The 13528-nt window shown below is 40.2% G+C and overlaps 1 protein-coding gene across 1 annotated transcript; it reads right to left on the bottom strand.

Moving 5' to 3' along the window:
* Positions 1-9202: 9202 nt before the first annotated feature.
* On the bottom strand, positions 9203-9862 carry LOC138901837 (uncharacterized). Its single transcript, XM_070189634.1, has 2 exons — positions 9655-9862; positions 9203-9537 (listed from the first exon to the last, which is right to left on the bottom strand). Exons 1-2 carry the CDS (start codon positions 9860-9862, stop codon positions 9203-9205), a joined length of 543 nt encoding a protein of 180 aa, XP_070045735.1.
* Between the last annotated feature and the right edge of the window lie 3666 nt (positions 9863-13528).

The following is a 13528-nucleotide window of genomic DNA, read 5'->3' as shown; positions in this document are numbered from 1 at the left end:
CAAATACCAACCGTAAAGCACAATTTGAGCAGTAAATAGGGAGACAGGGTTGAACTTTGAATTAGTCTAAAGTATTAATAAATAATTTTTTTAAATTATATTCTAAATCTATTGAATTTTCTTATAATTATTTTTTGTATCACGTGCAATTAAATTTTCTTTCTAGTTTCATGATACAAATTTGACTTTAATTTTTATTAGTAAAATTACCTACAAGAGACATTTATTCTCTATTTTTAATATTTTAATTTATTATCCAATTTAATTTTTAATTATCTAGTTAAACTTTAATTTTGTAGTCCTATCCATAGTTAGAGTATTTTCACCATAATTTTAACTAATCTCAAGTTCAAATTGCCTTTCCCTTCTATTTCTAATGTTAAATATTTCTGAATTTTTAATAAGGACTACCCGACTGGTCGTTTTGAGCTCTAGCGTGTCGCCCGGTGGTTTGAGGCCTTGAGTAGCTTCACTTTATGCATTATGACTTGTACGTGTGGTCGAAATTGAATTTCTGAAAGTTCGGAGTTGTCTCAGAAGGAAAATTCTCAATTTGGAAGCTTTAAGTTGGAAGAGTTGACTAAGGTTTGGCTTTTGAATAAATGACTTCGGAATTGAAATTTGAAGGTTCCAATAGGTTCGTATGGACTTGGACGTATGTCCGAGTTGAGTATCGGGTGGTCTGGGAGCATTTCGATACTTATTATGGAACGTTGGCATTTTGAGTGTCTAAGAGTTTCCTATGTTTAGTTTGAAGTGGACTTGGTGTTACTGATGTACGTTTAAGATTTCGAGCCTTGGAATAGGTTTGTAATATGATTTATGACTTGTGCGTAAAGTTTGGCGTCATTTCGGGATGCTTAAGTATGAATCAGACGCGTTCGTCAAAGTTCTAATGTTTAGAAGTTTGGAATTTTTCCTAAGTTTGACCATGGTTTGACTTTAAGACTATCGGGTTCGAATTTTGGTTTCGGGACTTGAATATGTAAGTTTCATCATTTGAAACATGCCTGCAAAATATTGTGTCATTCGGAGTTGATTTGATGCGGTTCGGACGATTGGTTGCAATTCTAGAAATTCTTGAAGTTCATTGTGATTTTTATGCGTTTTGGCATCCGATTATATATTCTAGAGGTTATTTTAGTATTTTGATTGCACGAACAAGTTCGCGTGATGTCTTTAGACTTGTGTGGATGTTTGGTTTGGAGCCCCGGGGGCTCAAATGAGTTTTGGACGCGTTCCGGAGGAGTTCTTAGAGGTTCAGCTGGTTCTGGTGCACTGTTCTCGCATTTGTGAGGTTTTTATCGCATTGGCGAGATCATTCTCACTTTTGCGAAGATGGGCTGGGGCAGGGGAGTTCACATTTGCGAACAAACTGTCGATTTTGCGAGACTTTTGTCTCATTTGAGACGCAGACAATGTTGATCGGGCTTCGCATTTGCGACGCCAATTTCGCATTTGCAAGCCTCTTATCGCAAAAGCGACATCTGAGGATGTTATTAAGGATTCATTCCGGGACTTAGCCCATTTCTCTCACATTTTCATTTGGTTGGGAGATTTTTGGATCTCTTGGAGGCAAGATTTTTATCTTTTATTGCAAGGTAACTAATTCCTACATATTGTGAGTTAATTACCTGGATTCTATAAGGATTTAACATGGAAATTGTGGAAAATTATGGGATATGTTTTAGAAGAAAAACCTAGAAATTACTTGTAATAAAATATATATTTGAGTTCGTAGTGTTATGGGTAATGTTTATCTTCAAATATTTTCGGATTTCGGGCACGTGGGCTCGAGGGTTGACTTTTCGAGCGAAGTTAGAAATTGTTATAAATTGATTAATTATGAGTATTAGAGTATATTTTTTATTGATTTGTACATTTTTTGACTAGTTTCGGATCGATGGGCATCGATTTGAGGTGTTAGAGAGGTGTCGGAGCCGGTTATGGAACTTCAGAGCAAGGTAAGTCTCCTGTCTAACCCTGTGAGGGAGAATTTACATCGTAGGTGTTATTCCTGTTATATGGTACATGTTGTGGGATATGCGCACGTATGAGGTGACGAGTGTCTATGCATATTCTAGATTCCTGATTATGTCCGGGTAGACACAGGTCATGCCATGCTTTAATTCTACTAATTGAGTTATCCTTGCATGTTTAATTCCTTTATTTTTCGTTACGACCTGAGACTAGGCTTGCGTAGAGTGACAGACTCGCTATTGTAGAGATTTGATGAGCTACTTGATTAGGCACAGAATAATTGTGTTTTCCCCTATGAATTTCTTTCACGTTGTGAATTTCCATCGAAAAGCTTCCTTAAATTTCATAACTCAAACGTATATTCGTGAGTGGGGTCAAGGACCCATTAAAGTATCATATTATTATGGGATCGGGCCGTTTGCCTCAGCAGTATCATATTCTTATGGGATCGGGCCATTCGCCTCGACAGTATCAAATTCTTATGGGATCGGGTAGTTCGCCTCTGCAATATCATATTCTTATGGGATCGGTCCATTCACATCGACAATTTCATATTCTTATGGGATCGGGCCGTTTGCCTCGCTAGTATCATATTCTTATGGGATCGGGCCGTTCGCCTCGGTGGTATCATATTCTTATGGGACCGGGTCGTTCGCCTTGGCAGTATCATATTCTTATGGGATCGGGTCGTTCGCCTCGGCAGTATCAAGTATCATATTCTTATGGGATCAGGTCAGTCACCTTGGCATTTCTATAAAATACTCTTATCGGATTAGGCTGTTCGCCTCGACAACTTCATGAAATACTCTTATGTGCAATGATGGAAGCAGTGCTTAGCCTCATGCAAAGAATGGAGACAATGCTTATTCACGTGCAAGGGAAGTCAATGCTTATCCTTATGCAAAAATGAGGGTAGTGTTTAGCCCTATGCAGGAAGAGTAAGGATTAAATGTGAGAGGGAAAATGATTCTTAGCTTGATGCATTTGTGCTTGGCAACTTCTAGTGGTGTGAAGATAGTGATCTTATTGTATGTATATATTTGCGGACTTGCTTGTTATGTTCATTGTGCCTGCATTCAAAGAAAAATTGTGAGTTGTGGGGGAAAGGTTGGTTCGTGCCTTTGATTCTTTTTTTTGTCTTGAGGTCTTGTTTAAGTCACCCTGGGTAACGTCTGGCTACTACAGAAAATGAAATTTTCGGAATATATGTAAATGTGATAAGTCATTTATATCAAAATGCAGTTTGTTCAAAATGTGTGATGATGCAAATAATGTTTGAATCGGAGACTATGACACATTTTGAGACATTGCAACCTCCTCAACTCGGAATTTTGAGGACCCTCCTCAAAATTCTGCCCCAGTTTAATGCCTACTTCTGGCAATACTCTTCTTGGTGATTCTTGACATAATGAGATCTGAAAACTCGAAATCTTGCCCCAGTTTCTAACCATAGAGGGGAAGGAAGATTTTATTATGATGTGACCGAACCCACAGGGCTGCCTACGTATCCCCTCTTAAATGAGAATCAAGTCAAGCGTAGGTCAGGTTACATTAAATAGAAAGTATAATCATAGTCTTAAACTTAATATCTCTTGACTGTGTCTGAATTGATAGGTATTGGCCATACTTCTCCATCCATTTATGTAAGTATAAGTGCTCCTCCTGTCAGTACTCGATGAACCATGAAAGGCCCTTGCCAGTTGGGTGAGAATTTCCCCTTTTCTTTGTCCTGATGTGGGAAGATTCATTTCAGCACCAATTGCCCCGGTGTGAATTGCCTTGACCTAACCTTTTTATTGAAAGATCTTGCCATTTTGTTTTGGTAGAGTTGACTATGACACACTGCGTTCATTCTTTTACTATCAATGAGAGCTAGTTGTTCATATTGGTTCCGTACCTATTCTGCGTAGCTGAGCTCGACCTCTTGTATGATCCTTAAGGAAGGAATTTCCACTTTGTCAGGGATAACGGCCTCTGTACCATAGACCAGTAGGTAGGGGGTTTCCCCAGTGGACGTGCGAACAGTGGTTCGATACCCGAGCAAAGCAAACGGTAGCTTTTCGTGCCATTGCTTGTAGTTGTCCACCTTTTTTCTTATTATCTTCTTGATGTTCTTGTTGGCGGCCTCTACGGCTTCATTCATTTATGGCATGTATGATGTAGAGTTCCGGTGCTTTATCTTGAATGTTTCACACATAGATTTCATTAGGTCACTCTTAAGATTGGCGGCATTGTCAGCAATGATTGACTCAGGTACTCCAAATCGACAAACAATATGGTCCCGAACAAAATCTGCTACGACCTTCTTAGTTACAGCCTTATAGGATACGACTTCAACCCATTTTGTGAAGTAGTCTATAGACACCAAAATGAAGATATGTCCATTTGAAGCAGCGGGTTCGATTGGTCCGATGACATCCATGCCCCAAGCTAAGAAAGGCCAGGGCAAACTTATTGCATTGAGTTCGTTGGGAGGTACTCGTATCATATCAGCATGTATCTGGCATTGGTGACACTTTTGAACATATTTGATGTAGTATGTTTCCATAGTCATCCAAAAATACACTAATATTAATATTTTCTTGGCAAAAACGAAATCGTTCATGTGGGGTCCGCAAGTTCCGGCATGTATTTCTTCGAGCAATCTAGATGCCTCATTGGCATCGACACATCACAATAATCCCAAGTCAAAAGTTCTTCTATACAGAATTCCTCCGCTTTGAAAGAAATGATTGGCCAATCTTTGGAGCATGCGCTTCTGAGTGTGTGTGTGTAGCATTCTCTGGATATTCTCCCTTTTTCCAAGTATTCCTTGATGTCGTGGAACCACGGATTTCTGTCAAACTCTTCTTCGACATGAGCACAATAAGCTGGCTGCTTATGGATTCCTATTGGGATAGGATCGATGAAATTCTTGTCTTGATGTTCTATCATGGAAGACAAGGTGGCTAATGCATCTGCGAACTCTTTCTGAGTCCTTGGAACATGTTTTAATTCTATATTTTGTGAACCTCTTGATCAACTCTCATACACAATGCAAGTATGGTAATATTTTGGTGTTCTTGGTAGCCTATTCTCTTAGAATCTTGTTCACCAATAGATCAGAATCTCTGATTACCAGCAACTCCTAAATGTTCATGTCGACAGCCAACCTGAGTCCAAAAATGCCAGCTTCGTATTCTACCATATTATTGGTGCACGATAACCTGAGTTTTGTGGATACCGGGTAATGTTGAACGGTTTCTGATACTAAGACAACTCTATTGCCCACTCCTATGAAGTTTTCTTCTCCATCGAAGAACATCCTCCAACCTTCGTATGCTTCGATAATATCTTCTCCTACAAATGACACCACTTCGTCGGGAAAATACGTCTTCAATGGTTCGTATTCTCCATCTACAGGATTTTCTGCCAAGTGATCAACCAACGCTTGCCCTTTGACTGCCTTCTAAGTTACGTAGATGATGTCGAACTCACTCAACAGTATTTGCCACTCTGCTAACTTACCCGTAGGCATGGGTTTCTGAAAGATGTATTTTAGTGGATCCATCCTTGATATGAGATATATAGTGTATGCATAGAAATAATGTCTCAACTTCTGGGCTATCCATGTCAAAGCACATCAGGTGCGTTCCAACAAAGAGTGCTTGGCTTCGTAAGGCGTGAACTTCTTGCTCAGATAATATATCGCATGTTCTTTCCTACCAGTTTCGTCATGTTTCCCAGAACGTAGCCAAAGGCTTCATCCAACACGGACATATAAAGAAGCAGGGGTCTTCCTGGTTCTGGCGGGACCAACACAGGCGGTTTAGATAAATACTCATTGATTTTGTCAAAGGCTTTCTGGCATTCTTCGGTCCAACTTTTTGCAGCATCTTTCCTCAGCATTTTGAAGATTGGCTCACATATCACCGTTTATTGTGCTATAAAACGACTAATATAATTCAGGCATCCTAGAAAACTCTTCACATCTTTCTTATTCTTTGGCGGTGGTAAGTCCTGGATAGCTTTTATTTTTGTCGGGTCTAACTCAATACCTCGACAGATGACGATGAAACCTAACAACTTTCCAGCAGGGACTCCGAAGACACATTTTGCGAGGTTCAACATCAAATTGTATTTTTGAAGCCAATGGAAAAATTTCTTCAGGTCTGCTATGTGATCCAAACTCCTTTTAGACTTGATGATAACATCATCCACATAATCTATTTCCCTATGTATTATGTCATAGAAGATAGTCATCATGTCTCTCATGTAGGTGACCCCAACATTCTTCAATCCAAACGGCATCATTTTGTAATAATATACCCCTCATGGTGTGATAAAGGCGGTCTTTTCAGCATCCTCTTTGTCCATCCAGATCTGATGGTATCATGCGAAGAAATCCACAAAGGGTTGGAGTTCATGCTTGGCACAGTTGTCAATTAGTATGTGTATGTTAGGAAATGGGAAATCATCTTTAGGACTTGCTCTAGTCAGATCTCGGTAATCGACACATACACTAACTTTCCCAACTTTCTTTGAAACCAGTACAATGTTGGCTAACCAGGTCGGGTATTCGACCACTCGGAGAACCTTGTCTTTAATTTGTTTGGTGACCTCCTCTTTCATCTTTAAACTAATATCTAGCTTGAATTTCCTAAGCTTCTGTGTTACCGGTGGACACATAGGATTGGTGGGTAGCTTGTGAGCTACTATGGATGTGCTTAACCCAGTCATATCGTCGTAGGACCATGTGAAAATGTACTCATATTCCTTTAGGAACCTGGCATACTTTTCTTTCTCTGACGGTGATAGATGAATGCTTATACGCGTTTCCTTGATTGTATCAGAATCCCCTAAGTTAATGGCCTCAGTTTCCTCCAAATTAGACTTTGGTTTGTTCTCAAAATTCTCTACTTCTTTGACAATTTCCTCAAGTATTACACCATCTTCCAGATCTTCCGAATTGATGTCCTTATGTTGTGTTGTCTCATTACATGTCACAGTCGTACGTTCATCAGGATATGTAATAATTATGGTGAAAGAATGTAGAAAGATAATAATAAATATGAAAAGTAGTAATGCGTTAATAAAACTTTAAAATGTCAACAAGTACGACTCGATGGCTCGAGTAATTATTTCAAAACAAAATACTGAAAATGTCTTAAATGCTCAAAACAATTTGAAATTAAGTCATGTTAATTTGCCAGGCTACCCAGGAACTCGGCGAGCCCAGGATGGTGCAACAGTCCAGTTCTTGAGAATAGCTCCTTCTTCCATTGTCTGAATGGTAAGTTCTTCCTCCTCCTCATCATCAACAATTGCACTGCAATCCATGTCTTCTTCATCCAGAAACAAATTTCTCATATCGGCCAAAATCTCATCTTCCTCGAATTCCCACATTTTGTCAGCCTGATGGAATGTCTGGTGCAGGGGTGGTACGAGTTGTTCCGACAGATAATAATGGGCGCGCCATGGCGGTATCCAATCCTGATTTTTTTGTACGGTATATTCATACCCTAGAACAAAGGTCATTCCATGATATTGTGGTTGTATGAGTTTAGTGATCCCCTTAAGCTTTTTGCCGAGACCCTTGCCTGGTTCATATCCCGTCCACAACAATAAGCTTTCTATCTTCTTCCTCCACCATCGATCCTTTTCAATTGCGTTCACCCGCTCAATGCAGTGATATGTTGTCCACCCAACTTCCTCCTATTTTGCGATGACTGGAACAGTCTGGTTAGTGTAGATCGGGTTGCTTCCGTCTCCATGAATGATCACCTCCTCATGATTCCATTCCAACTTCACTGCTTGGTGCAGAGTAGAAACCACTACCCCAGCTGCATGTATCCATGGTCGTCCCAATAATAGGTTGTAAGTAGCATATATATATATCTAGCACTTGGAACTCAACATCAAACCAAGTCGGACCCATCTGCAGATCAAGGTTGATTTACCCGATAGTGCCTCTCTGAGATCCGTAAAATGACTTCAAGTTTATGCTTCCCATTCGTATCTCGTGCAAACCCTTACCTAATCTTTTCAGAGTGGTCAGTGGACATATGTTTAGACTCGAGCCTCCATCTACCAGGACCCTAGCAATGAACTTTTCCTCAAATTGCATTGTGATGTTCAATGCCTTGTTGTCACTCAATCCTTCTGGTGGTAATTCATGTTCTTAGAAAGTGATTTTGTGGCTCTTTAGTACCTTCCCGACCATGTTATCCATATCTCCATTAGTGATTATTGTGGGTACATAAGCTTAACTCAATACTTTCATCAAAGCATTCTTCTGTGCGTCTGAATTTTACAACAATGATAAAAATAGATATCTGAGCAGGAATCTTATTCAAGTGGTCAACAATGAAGTATTCCCTTGCTTGTATCTTTCTCCAAAGGACGTCAGTGCCAGTCTCAACAACATGTGGTTTAGGTGCATCTTCTTTTCTTGTTCATCCTAGATTCTTAGGTGTGTAAGCTCTGTCAATTCTACTCATACCTTATGTGGCACCTGTTTCTTCCATTTTGGCTTTTCCCTTTCTTCTTGCTTTCACAACACAATCCCATGGGACGACATCAGACTTGTACAATGGTGTGGGAGCTACCATTAGAATGAAGGGTGTAGCTACCTCAACCTCAAATGGTGCCTGGTTTTGTACCGAAATTGGCGTTAGGGTGGCCAGAGATGTTTTAAGAGTGTCCTTCCTTCGAAAAAGGTTCGATGGACCATTCCTTATCCGATTCCTCGTCAATTTCTATCACATTTACTCAGTGCGTCTTCTTTTGCTTGTATAAACTTAGTGTCGATAAGCGTCTACATCTTGTCTTTCAACGTGCGGCATTCCTCAATAGTGTGAACCTTCATGCCTGAATGATAAGCACATGTTTTGTTGGGGTTGATCCATTGTGAAGGATTTTCCACAAGAACAATAGGAATAGGAGTAACGTAACTAGCGGCCTTCAATCTCTCATACAGTTGGGCTAGGGGTTCAGCAATTGGGGTGTATTGTCTAGGAGTTTCGCAGTCCAAATTTGGATGTGGCTTTGGGTAGTTTTGGTGGGAGGGTAGAGGTGAATGGTAATATGCAAGTTGAGTGTTGTAGGTGTGGTAGGTGGTGGCAAGGTATTGGTATTTTGGGGGTGAGGGTTGAAATGTGAGTGTAGGTGTTCGGTATGTGAAAGGAGACTTAGGGCCCTGGGCTACCATCATAACATCTACTTTTTTCTTCTTTGAAATACCTCATGATTTCAAGGTTTTATTTGTGGCTTGCAGAGCCTCGAAATTAGTCACCATCCCGCTCTTGATTTCTTCTTCTATTCTTTCTCCCAACTTGATGATGTCTGAGAACATAGGATTCTCGATAACCATTAATATTTCATAATACTGTGGATCGTGAGCCTTAATAAAGAACTTGTTCATTTGTTCTTCTTTGAGTGCTGGCCTTACCTTTGCGGCCTCTGATCTCCAATGAGTAGCATACTCGCAGAAGGTTTCTGTCGGCTTTTTCTTGACGTTTTGAATATAGAAAATGTTTGGCACATTTTCTGTGTTGAACCTGAAGCTGTTCATGAAATCTGATTCCATACTTACCCAATTTGCCCATTTCTTTATGTTTTGACTGATTTACCAAAACAAGGCGTCTCCTGTAAGACTTTGCATGAACAACTTCATGCGGATTTGTTTATTCTTACCTACTCCTATAAGCTTGTCACAGTATGTGCTTAGATGCACCTTCGGATCACCAGTGCCATCGAACATTTTGAACTTTGGAGGTTTGTAACCATCTGGAAGTTCCACATCTAGCTCAATACACAGATCTTCGCAATTCAGACCTTCAACGCCTTTCCCACCTTCAACACTCTGGACTCTACCTATGAGTTTCTTAAGTTCCTCCACCATTTTTTAATGAGCAGGTCCTTCTCAGTTAGTTCGGGTATGTATAGAGTTTGTTGCGGGGTATGGGGTAAGGTTTCCACATATATCAGATTGCTTTGATGATTCCCTAGAACTTGGGTATACGGGTGGTCGTTGGTTGAGTTGTGAGAATCGGGCATAGGTTGTGGTGCATTTTGGGGAGTGTGATAAGTGGTGATTTGCGGGTATTGAGAGGGATGATGGTGATGTTGTTGAGGGGTTTGCATTGGTGGTGGGTTAAAGTTCTGGGAGGTGCGGGATTATGATACTGGTATGGTGCAGGAGGATTTGGAGCTATGGGTAGTGGATTCTAGTTTTGTGTGTTTTGTGGCGGTGTTTAGTTCTACGTAGTCGGGTTTTGCTGGTTGATCTCAGGAACATTGAGAGTAAGGGAAAGGTTTGCCAGATTTAGGACCTGCTCAAGATCGCCCTGTAGTTCTAGGATTTTTTGCTCCTAACTAAGACCAACTCATTCTGCCCCGGAGTGCTTCTCCCATCTGAAGTTTCAACATTTTCAGTCACAACAACATTATCTTTCCAGATACCACTTAAATCATCCATTTTCCTTTTGCCCTTACTTTTGCTTTTCGGGTCGCTAGGTGGAGGACCTCTAGATCTAGTATGGTATGTTGATGATGCCAGTATGCACGAACTAACCTCTGGGAATGAGAATAATCAAAAAGAAAGAAAAAGCAAAAGGTAACCAAGTCAGTAAGATGAAATAAAAGAGTGTTCGCAATATTTAAACATGTTTCACAATATTTAAACATGTTTCACGTCCTAATTTGGGGGACCTCATTGTTCTTGAGGTAAGCCTAAGTGACACATAGACTTGGATAAAATTGATGCCAACTTTGCTTCATTTCATTAATGCGAAAATAAGCCAAAACAAGTTTTCACTAAATCGACAATAATAATGAGTCACTAATGGCATTAGGCCTTATTACATCGAAATATAAATCTAAGCTAGAAAGCAGTATAGAACATCATCTCCTTATTTACTTGGTCCTTGAAGGACCTTCTCCATAATTGTCTATCTTGACCCCATCAATCATGTTCCCCAGATCGCACATGTCCATCAATAAGAAAGCTTTTGCTAGCTTTCCTCCTTCATCGTGGTCCATGCCCTGACAAGCCCAAAGTCTCTTTCTCATCTTCCATTCTAGATCCATTAGCCCTTGCTCCAAGTATTCTAACCACTATGTTGACTTAGTGGCAATCTTTTTCCATTTCCTTATCGCCTCCATATTTACCTTGTGTTGCTCCGGATGCTTAGCTTCGAACTCAAACACCCTTTTGCGTAGCCTCCTGTACTTCACATGTGCCTCAGCTACTTCATCTATGATCCTGTCCTTCAAATTGACTCCTGGTTTGAAGTCACCAGCTATGTCATCTTCTAACCATGATAGATAGTAGTACATATGGCCGGCATGATACCTGTCTAGCTCAATGGTTTCTCCTTCCATGATAATATTTTGGTTCTACATGTGTTGCGCTACGAACTTAAATGGGATGATATCTCCCTTGAAATTTGCCTTGTACTGGACCATGTTGGAAACCCAAGATATGACTTGTTTTCTTACCGCTTGCCTTATTACAATTATAGGAGCATAAGGGTAGATGCCTCACAACCCGATTAGGACCAGGTGAGTAGTCCCTTTTGATCTGATGATGAACTCACTACTAGGAAACCATTCAAACATCCAATGCACCTACTTTTCTATTAGATTGTTGAAGAAACGTACCCAACCTACATTATTTCCCGGCTTTGCAAACCTGTCTAGAATAAACGTCATTTTCATGATGGTTGGCTATGTAGTCATTCAGTGGCCTTCGCATAAGCTCTTGGCGGTACTCTCCCCTTTGAAAGTGTTCCAACAGCCAAACTCGTAGAAATAGATTACAACCCTCAAAGTGTCTGAATCCGTACTTGCACCGATCCAGAGCACGGTACATATTAGCTAAGATTATAGGGATGATAGTATAAGTTTGTTCTTCGATACCATCCATTAAGGTCCTGGCGACCATGGTTAAGTGAGTATGAATTCTTTCTCCTTGCATCGGAAAGATCAACAACACCAGGAAGTAGACAATGAAAATATAAACCCGGTGATGCACCCATCCCAAAGAAGTAATGGCTAGTTCATCATGATAAAGACGATATGACTTTCTATGCCCATAACTCTCGTAAAGAAACTCAAAAGGGATGTATGATTTCTTTAGACAGAGCAGTTCATCATTCTTCATAAAACCCAACATTTTCAGAAAACCGTGGGGAGTGCGATTTTCTAGAACTAGCAGTCCCGGACTATCCCGTGGTAACTTGGCAAAACCCTCTATTTATTCTAGGAGAGGAGTCATTTCTATATTGCCAAATTGAAAAACAGCTATTTTCTCATCCCAGAACATGGTAGCGGCCTCAATCAATTCCCTATTTGGTCGAATGTTCAGCAAAGATGGTAGGTCACCAAGTACTCTCCCCGGATGATTTTTATCACAAGGTGCAATGTCTTTCCACCAGTCAAATAGCAAAGGAGGGATATTCTGGACCATACCGAACTTGGGGATTTCGTGCCTCATTTTTTTCAAAAAAATAAGAGTTAGCCATTTCCCCCTCCATGTTCGACTACTTATGCAGCAATGATCAACATGTTGGCACATTTTCTCCAAGTGATGCACATAATATGATAGTGTCCATTGGGATTGTGGAAATCTCATCGGACTTTGGACAAGGTTTTATCTCAATGGGTTGTACGCCAATGACATCTCAATCAGTACTAGGCTTAGCATGATGCATGTACATTTCAAATCGTAGTGTGGTTTCTAAAAGGGTCTAAACTGGTACTCTCAAGTGGACAACTTAAGAGGGAAATTCACGGGACCATTGACTGCACTATCGATCGACTAGTCTACCGTAAATAAGCCTTTCCGATTTAAAAATGTGATTTTAGGAAAGCGCGGACACTCATCAAGCGCCACTATGTTGATAATAGGCACGAGGGGAGTATGATGTGGAGCATGCTTTATGCAGAAATAGTAACACGTTTAGAAGTATTTGCATAATAAGAATACATAAAAGCAGTAAATAACATAGTAACAGCGAACATGAAAACAAGAGAAAAGAAAAGAAAGACAAAGAGAAGTCAGTTTAGCTCATGAAAAGGTGTGAGGACGTAATGAAGAAAGTAGGGAAATGGGGACGGGAGAATCATGATATAGTAATCTTAGACATGATGATGAAAATGGAGAGAGGTCATACACGCCATAGCAAATAAAGGAGAATAAGTGGAGGGATGTGCATGTCATAGCAATTTAAACAAATATAGGAGAATAAGTAGAGGGATGTGCATGTCATAGCAATTTAAACAAATATAGAAAAATAAGAGAAATAATCCACGTAAGTCACGTTCGTTATGGTAAGAGCCTAAGTATATCCCCAGTAAAGCCGCCATGATGTCGCGCCCTATTTTCTTGCAAAAGTGGGCCTCGACGTGTGACAACTCTTTCAAAGGGAGGTATTAAAAGAGAAGAGTCGCCACCTAACGATTTTTAAGGTGCGTTAGGGCACCTATTTAAAAATAACCTTGTTTGACTAGTCCGTGTCACCAAAGATCGGGTTAGAGCTCAAATTACCTCAAAGAGAAGGTGTTA

The sequence above is a fragment of the Nicotiana tomentosiformis genome, chromosome 11 (assembly GCF_000390325.3).
Source record: "Nicotiana tomentosiformis chromosome 11, ASM39032v3, whole genome shotgun sequence".
Classification (NCBI taxonomy): Eukaryota; Viridiplantae; Streptophyta; class Magnoliopsida; order Solanales; family Solanaceae; genus Nicotiana; species Nicotiana tomentosiformis.
The sequence above is the reverse complement of the archived record's forward strand: the minus strand, read 5'-3'. Positions and strand labels throughout refer to the sequence as shown.